The 9143-nt window shown below is 43.1% G+C and overlaps 1 protein-coding gene across 2 annotated transcripts in view; it reads right to left on the bottom strand.

The window, feature by feature from the left end:
* Positions 1-8955, bottom strand: part of CENPP (centromere protein P) — a 268335-nt gene extending 259380 nt beyond the window's left edge. For both annotated transcript variants that reach the window (XM_019630516.1, XM_019630517.1), the window contains exon 1: positions 8837-8955. In XM_019630516.1, the coding sequence (XP_019486061.1) occupies positions 8837-8943 (107 nt within the window). In that variant the 5' untranslated portion in view covers positions 8944-8955. The remainder of the gene's footprint in view (positions 1-8836) is intronic.
* Between the last annotated feature and the right edge of the window lie 188 nt (positions 8956-9143).

The following is a 9143-nucleotide window of genomic DNA, read 5'->3' as shown; positions in this document are numbered from 1 at the left end:
GCTACCGTGTGTAGCCAGCAGCCAGCGTGAGCGAGTGAAGCAACATCCTCCACAACTAGACTGAAGAACAAAAAGACAGCAACTTGTCTGTTCCCCTTCCCCAATTACCCAGCACTGTTCCCATCCCCCAATTCCCCAATAAAAATCTTTAAAAAAAAAAAAAGAGAGAAGGCATGTGAAGAGCCTTTAAGGGAAAGACCCTGCAGAGAAATCAGGCTACCAGGAAAATATAGGGATTATAAGATGGAATGGAAAGGAAAAAAGGAGGAAGAAGAACAGGCGCTAAAACAGAAAAGAGAGAGAAGATCCTTTGAAATGTAAGGACTATGAGGTATACTTGGCCAAGCATAAAATAGAAGAAGAAATAGGTCAGATACCAAAATTATGCATTTTAAAAGAGGGAAAAACTTACAAAATCATGCCACCGAAGTGGAGGCAGAAATCTCTGGGGAGATGGTAAGAGACGTACATAATTAATTGGGACATGCAGGGACACATAGTATATATTTATGGTTCTGTAAAAGGAACCAGAGGGTAACGTGGCATAAGATTAAAAATGCACTAAGAGGGCAGGCCGAGTGGCGCGTTGGTTGGGAGCTGGCTTGGGACACCAGCTCTGAGCAGCAGGGCCCTGGTTCGGATCCCACATGTGGTCCAGTGACACTGCGCCCTCTACAGCTAAGATGGTGAACAACAGCTCGACCTGGAGCTGGGCTGCCATGAGTCGCCGGCGAAGGCAAAGGCTGCAGCCCCTGCTACTGTGGGCTGCCGTAAGCTACCATGTATGGCTGGCAGCCAGCGTGAGCAGCTGGCAGCTGGTGTGAGATGCCAAGAGCAGCCGTGAGATGCCAAGAGATGCCTCACCCGGGAAGAGCACAATGATAATACCAACATGGGCCAGTAAGGCAACGACCTCCACAACTAGACTGAAGAACAAAACAACAGCAATTGTCTGTTCCCCTTCCCCCGATTCCCCAGCGCTGTTCCCCTTCCCCCAATTCCCCAGCGCTGTTCCCCTCCCCCAATTTCCCAATAAAATCTTTAAAAAAAAATGCACTAAGAAGCTGTGAAAAATGTAAAATGTATTCAGATAAATTTAGATTTAGAGAACCAATTGATATCTACAAACCTGATACTTTTAATTTCATAATTCCAATAGGTTTCATAGGACCAATGACACTATGTTACAATCAGAAGAATGGGTGTACTATGATAGGCAAATGTTCGAGAATAGGAATGGCACTAGCTTGCCACCATCCTACAACCAAAGCAGCTCAGAAAGCAATTATGAGATGGAGTAGCCACTATAGACCTCCAAAAACCAGAGAGTGACCAAGGGTCACATTTTACTGCAAAAGGCATAAAAGGGCTAGCTGAAGAATTAGAAATTCAATGGAACTACCATATGGCATACAACTCCACTGCCTCAGGTAATACAGAGAGTCTAAATGTCTTAATAAAAAGAGAATTAGGGTTAATAGAACAGCAGTCAAATTTACAGCAAGCATTAGACTTAGCAATGTTTAATCTAAATCAGAAAGACTGGCAAGACCTCCTCCACATACTACATGGACAAACAAAACTCCAGAAGTGGAGGAAGATAAAAGGGATGATAAAACACCAAAATTACCCTATAAGGTGGCAGTTAAAAATCATAAAAATACTCTATTTCCACAGGAAATAACAGCTAATGGAGGTGGAAATACCCATTGGAACACGGGAGGAAGAGGAACATTACAGATACACAAAACAAATCAGCTCTCACCATTTAAGATAATTTCTTTCAGTGCAGTAACTGCGCTGTTATATATTACTATTATCAATTTGTGTTTTCCTTCAGTGCTAATAGAGTTGTTTTTGCTTTAGTATTTATTGTAACTTGTCATCAACCTTAATCTATTAATATTTCTCCATATTTGAGTATCTAAAGGCAAAATATGAGGAGAGGCAGAAAGAGGCAAATAACTGGCATAAATAGAAAAGATCCGTCACCTGGGTGCATCCTTTTGCATCCTTTAGTCAGATACTGTCAGAAACTTTTTACAAAACTGTCTAGATTAGGACACAGAACATGTGAATGGAACAATTGTTGCCTATGTACAAAACTATGCATGGCCTGGAGTAACACTAAGTCTTATGAATTTGAAAGATTACAGAAAGAACATGTTCTTTGCACTTGGCTTGCATAGTAAGGCAAATAAATGAATGTAGGATGCCAGGATATCTAGGAGGATGGAAAGATAATATACCAAAGGAAATATGGGAAAATTACACCATAGGATTATGGGGAAAATATGTGAAGACCCTACAGGATAACACTTTGCAGGAATTGGCTATGAAGGAACTGTTTGAACCAATTGTACTGAGATGTAAATATGAGAGACAAAAAAGAGAGAACTAGAGAGATTCCAAGTATATGAAATATAGACCTAGCACTCTACTAAAAATGATCTCACAAACAGAGCAGGAAACAGAAGAGATTTGGAGAAAGTGGATACATAGACATGGCCCTGGGATAGCAAACAACCCAATAGGAATGAATTATATTACACATTAGGAACAATAGGAATGCAGAAGGAGTCCAAGACATACATGCGGGATTAAGGAATCTGGGACTAATAGATTAAAAACTAATAAGAAAACCCTTAATTACTTCTAGACAAAGAATCTTACAAGATTCCTGTGTGCCATCATCACCTTGCTGGTATATATGGTTATATGCTACATTGCTCTTATGCTAACTGGGCATTATACTATGTGAGAGTAGGAACTGTACTGATTCAGGTGATAATCTCAGTGTATTATCTATACTGTGTGCTTGCTTGAAACCCTCTAGATGGGCTCCCTTGGAGGAAGCTAGTTGGATCAACAGGCAAGACTTGCTCTCCTCACCACCAACAAGAAAATTACAAAGGGAGCACAAACCTAATTCAGCAGGTGTGCAACTCAATTCAGCTTTTAGTTAAATATCAGGCTGAAAAACAGAATGTAGCTTTTGCTTGGCTTTTGTGTTACTATATGGGTTGCTTAACTAAGCTGGTGATAAAAAGGCAGAGATACAGGAATAATGAGGAGGCAGTGGCCAGACCAGAGTTCCCACCACCCAGGGTACATGCTCTGGGGATGCTACAGGAAGTCATGGATGATTCATATCTGGATGGTCCTAATCCTGATAGCTCCCTGCCACCCTAAAAGCGGAGAAGAGGTTACTAGTGCTAGTGCTCCTGATACTTCTGCTGTCACTGCTACTATTACTGCTAGTACTGCCACCACAACCAAAAAAATATAAGAGCACCTATGGACTTAACCTTTAAACTTCCCACAGAATTAAGTACAGTGGATCTGAAAATCCCAGGATTGCTTGAGCATATAGTGAATATATATTATACCATAATATTACCCTGATAGCCTTGCTTTTTGCTAATAAGGCTAAGTCGTATAAGAAGTGGGCTGAATCAAGATCCTTTTGCTTTCTATACCAGAACCCTGATATATGTGAAAGACTTATCTTACAGAGGCTGAATACAGCCAGGGAATGGAATTTGCCCATATAACCCATACCAATGTAGAAAATGTAGGGGAGACATGACTGAATGTTATGACCCTAACCTTGGCACTTTTAACAAGGATTTTAACCTACTGGCAAGTCAAATAGCGGTTATCTGCTCAATACTGAAACATTAGAAGAATTTAAAACAGGAGATGGATAAATCCACCAGGGACCAACTTCATTTCAACCTAGCATAGACACAGCTCTTATTGAACCTTACACGCTGGGAAACAAACATACATGCATACAGCTTATTATAGAGTCACAAAAAAGTTTTACTAATTTAATGTACAACTTTTGGTGGAACCCAGGGGAAGGCAACACTGATGAGGATAATGATTATGAGGATTATGAGAATTATGAGGATAGTACTGAGATTGGTACTGAGACTAGCACTGAGGTTAGTACTGAGGTCGGCTGTGGGGCTACCAGTACTGAGACTATAACCAAACCATCAATCCTTAAACTCACATAACATCTATTCCATTTCTCTCCCATGCTAACCACCATTAAGTGACCACTAGGATATCTGATAGGCTATACTATCACACAGAATAAGAATATAACATGGTACACATATGGGCTTATAGGATTCCCAAATTTTCCTACATTTGGCAACTTTTGCATCCATACATGCACAGGAAACTCACTCTTTGATCTTTGGCTCACACCACAATCACAATATTTAACACCTGAAAACTTCTTTTTCAAAGACAACAAATTATCAGCAGGTGAATTAGATTGGAGACTACATCCACCACCACAAATACTAACAGAAACTACTCATTTGATGAACACACCATTAGACCCACCAGCACCTAGTTTTGTTTTTGTTTTTGTTTAAGATTTTATTGGGGAATTAGGGGAGGGGAACAGTGTTGGGGAATTGGGGAGGGGGACCACCCAAGTTGTTCTTCAATCTTCGTTATGGAGGGCACCAGTCGCCATCTGGCTTCCTGTTGGCAGCTCGTGGCCTCTAAGCTCAAGGTGCTGAGTTCAATCTTAGTTGCGGGTGGGCATAGCCCACCATTGAACAGGCAATCTTGTTGTTACACCAGCTGAGTCATGAGCCATCCTGCCACCTGTTGGCAGCTCAGCGACAGCTCAGCTCGGGCACAGCATCACTGGCCCATGTGGGAATCGAACCGGAGGCCCTGTTGCTCAGACCTCACGTTCTTAAGCCAACTCTTAACTAGCTGAGCCACTCGGCCAGCACCTAGTTTTGAACAGATCATTGACAGAGAGTAGACATAGGTTTACAGGTATATCAATTCCATATGATCTTACCTCTCCAAAGAATCAGGAAACAGGCACTTTTTACATCACACATTCCAATTGATAACATCAGAAATTCGTCAATCATTGACACTAAACAACACTTATGGCTGCTGCATATGGACTGGGATAAATGTCATTTACCTGAGAATCACCCAGGACCATGCAGGGTTATAAGAGGATGTTTTGATGATACGCATTTTGTATGCACTGAACATTTTAAACCAGAATGGACCAGGGGATTACTAAAACCATCTCCAGTCATACGCGTACATAATACCACAGGACCAATGCCAATCACGATACAGACAAATAGATTACTATATAGACCCACTCCTAGGAGAGTTAAAATTAGATTCAATAAAGATTCCTTTAGGGCCGGCCGAGTGGCGCGTTGGTTAAGAGCTGGCTTGGGATGCCAGAGGGCCCCGGTTCGGATCCCATATATGAGGGCCAGTGACACTGCCCTCTACAGCTAAGATGCTGAACAACAGCTCAACCTGGAGCTGGGCTGCCATGAGTCGCCGGCGACAGCGTAGGCTGCAGCCCCTGCGGCAGTGGGTTGCCATGGGCTACCATGTGTAGCCAGCGCCAGTGTGAGCGGCCAGTAGCCACAGTGAGCGGCCGTCCAGAAGCCGGCGACTGATCTGCCTCGCCTGGGAAGAGAGCAATGATGGTGCCAACTTGGGCCAGTGAAGCAACATCCTCCACAACTAGACTGAAGAACAAAAAGGACAGCAACTTGTCTGTTTCCCTTCCCCCAATTCCCCAGCACTGTTCCCATCCCCCAATTCCCCAATAAAAATCTTTAAAAAAAAAGATTCCTTTAGAATTAACACCTTATTACCTGAATGTGAGATCTTTAACGATCCTAAGTTCATGTCTACAGTCCCATTTCATAACAAAACCGCTACAAAAGCTCAGAAAAACCTTTACAACTAGTTGCTCTAGGTATCATCACATCTTTCATTATAGATGGAATACAGGAAGCTGAAATTCAAGAAGTTAGAACTGACCTATTTGCAGAAAAGCAAAAGAGGGAACACTTCTTTGAACAAATCAGATGGTAGGAGAAATTTCTAAATCAGCTGCAGATATTAATTCCATTCTCCTCAACTCATGAGGATATAATGAAAACCCTAACTGCCGCTGTAGAGGCCCTTGATAAAAGAGCACAGATTTTAAATCTTAATTTATTAACCCTTAGAAACATGGTACTTAGAGAAAAGTTCTGAGCAGATGCAACACACTCCTTACTCTGCTTCAAACATCAGTGGAAGATATATCTTACGTGTTAAAGCTTGGCACATCCTCTTCCACATCTTGGGGAGCAGATTCCCTATTACAGTTAGATAGTAGCAGACCCTCGGGATGCACTGAGGATGGAAAATTCCAGTTGAACATTGAGCTAATTGAGGCTAAATCTACCCTGATGTATGTGACACATATTCAACACCTATAAACTATTTATGATAAGACTTTCATTCCAGTTGAAAGACCCTTTTACATACAGGGATATTATATTCCTAGAGATATGGTCCATAAGTTTTCTGATAACATCTATTGGACTGTCGGAAAAGTCATGACGCATTTTTGCAACGAAAAACATAGAAAAATACATCGTGACTTTTCCAACAACCCAATATTATACTATGCAACAGATTGATGAATCATTTCATGATGTACCTCTTGTGGAAACAACCACTCCAAACCTTGTAAAGAACTTGGGTAATGGTGCATGGATAATCTGTGCAAGCAAGCCACAACCCCTCTTTCTTTACAACCATACATCACAGAGCAATACAAATGTTACAATTATTAACTGCAATGCTCCACAGAATGTAAACAACATTACTGTTAATAATGATGCATACCTTACCACACATACCACATACGTCTCCTACAGATATTTACCACCTACGGTGACAGATGACATTGAACAGTTACCCTGGGTTAACACATCCACGGTACAGCAAACCATACAGGATAACCTACATGTTATTAAATGAGGCATCAAAGCATGTTCAATCTCTGCAACAACATTCACTAAAATTACAACACCTAACATACACACTTAATGCAGGCATGTCTAAACACAGCCTTGCAAAAACCCTCACCCAACCTTGTTTGTTTTGGGGACTCATAAAAAGATCCCTGCACCTACACACCTGTTCTGGATCATGAAGTGATTATAACCCTGTTCATTTTGCTTATAATGCTTTTACTTACATTGTGAGCCATACATGGACAGTACTTAAAGAAATTCTTTTAGGCTTGTTGTGTGTAATCTTTGGATATTACTGACTCAAATATATCATGTGCTCCCTTTGCAAAGCAAAATGTACCAAGAAATTAAAATAAGGGCCCTGTATTGGCCTTTACACCCTTGTGATTTTCTGGAGCCCTGTGTTGGCTCTTACCACTTAGTGATTTCCTCAAGCCCTGCTTTGGCTTCCAGGAATCAGGGAATGGCATGTGTAGAGCACCCCTGGAAGCTGTTAGAATGAGTTTTGTGTGAGCAACAGTGACTCCATATTGTATGAGCAAGAGTAACTCCATTCTGGACATGCGCAAAGAACTTAGCAGACAACGCCAAGGGAGCTGTCCGGTTGCCCTGGTGTAACCAGTTATACCCTGAAGATCTGCTACTGAAGATATGATGATGTCAGGGTCGCCAGCTGGCTGCCCCAATAAGGTGATGTCAGGAAGACACTCAGAACTGCATAAGAACTGTGGACTTTTGCAGCTCAGAGAGCTGGTCCCAACTGAGAGATGACCACACTGCTCCTTTCCCCAAAAACCTGCTTGCTCCATCAGACTCAGACTGAACCTCTGCAGGACTGACCTCCCGGACCAGCCACCCTTCCTCTCTCCACCAGGACTCTGACTTTGGGACTAATTCATTACTCTACTCTGTTCAATTATTGTATTATTCTGTGTGCTTTACTGCTTGGTGTATTGATGTTTGAGTAAAGAGCATATTAAAAGGCATTTAAGATCTTGTGTGCTCTGTTCTTTGCTTGTACCATGGCTACCACGGAGGCTTCCATCAGTGCCAGGTAAATCCTGGGGGTCTGACAGTCTCTCGGGGCGTTAGTCCCCTTGACTTGCAGGAAGTGACTGCAGCATGAACTGTGAGCCTAGCAGTCACTCATGACAAGTTCCAATCCAGCTCTGAAACTTACTTTCTCTGAGAATTTGAGGAAGCAACTTAACTTCTCTGAGTCTCAAGTTCCTTAACTTTAAGACAGGGTTAACAATAGGCCCTACCTCAAAGGATTGTCATAGGCACTAAAAGAGATGCTGCACATAAAGACCTTTGCATCACAGTCTGGCACTTGGTAAGTAATCGATAGACTGTTACTAGTAACAAAGACGTTAAGATGCCACCACTCTGTGGCAGACATAAGAGCTCTCTACTTATCTCTGCCTATTCGTGCATAATGGCTGTCTTCCTTTAGGCAGGGAGTTCCCCTACTTCCCTTGGAGCGGTGCTTCCCCACCTGCAGGCATTTGACAACCGCTTGCCTGACGTTTGCAAAATTCTCTTGCAGGCTATATTAGCTATTTTTATTTACATCAACTTACTTTTTTACCTAAATTACTGCTCAAAGAAAATTTTATATCACTAGCATAAAGGAAAAATTATCACTTGCCATAGGTGACCCATACAAACAAATGCCATGAAACCAGACTTATTAAATCCCAACTAGATAATCTCCTCAGCCAAGACAAGCTTATTAAGGCGATAAGCAAGACTTTCGCCTTGATAGTTACCCGCAAGAGAAAGAGAACATAAAAGAAAACCACTTTCCCACGACTGCTATTCAATCAGTTCATACACGGCAAGGCGCTTACAACCGAGCCATAGCGCGGACTCCCGCTAGGCCCAGTTACAGAACCGGTGTTCCCGCCCACATTTAGTGCTTCGGAAATGTCTGCAGGGAGGTTCGGAACGCCCAAAAGGAAAGGCCTTCACCCGCCCCACCCGGCCTAAGGAGGGCCACGTACTGGACACAGGCGGCGTCTCCCCCGAGCGCCGGCGGCTCCTTGCACGCCGACCTCAAGGCCGCGCTCTCGGCTTCCAAGGTGCGGACCTCCGCCAGCTCAGAATCCATCGCGCGGCGCTGACAGGAGGCGGCTGAATTGACGAGCGCCTCGCCCAGCGCTTCAAGCCTCCCGCGCTCCAGGCGCGGACTATCCCAGGAGCTCGATGGAGGAGACGAGGGAGTATGCGCGACTTTCGTGCGTATAGCCCAAGCTCTCACGGTATCTCGGGCTCATTGCAGTCCCTGCACTCCTTGCCACAGCTGGTCCC

The sequence above is a fragment of the Hipposideros armiger genome, unplaced genomic scaffold, assembly GCF_001890085.2.
Source record: "Hipposideros armiger isolate ML-2016 unplaced genomic scaffold, ASM189008v1 scaffold_919, whole genome shotgun sequence".
NCBI classification, from domain to species: domain Eukaryota; kingdom Metazoa; phylum Chordata; class Mammalia; order Chiroptera; family Hipposideridae; genus Hipposideros; species Hipposideros armiger.
The sequence above is the reverse complement of the archived record's forward strand: the minus strand, read 5'-3'. Positions and strand labels throughout refer to the sequence as shown.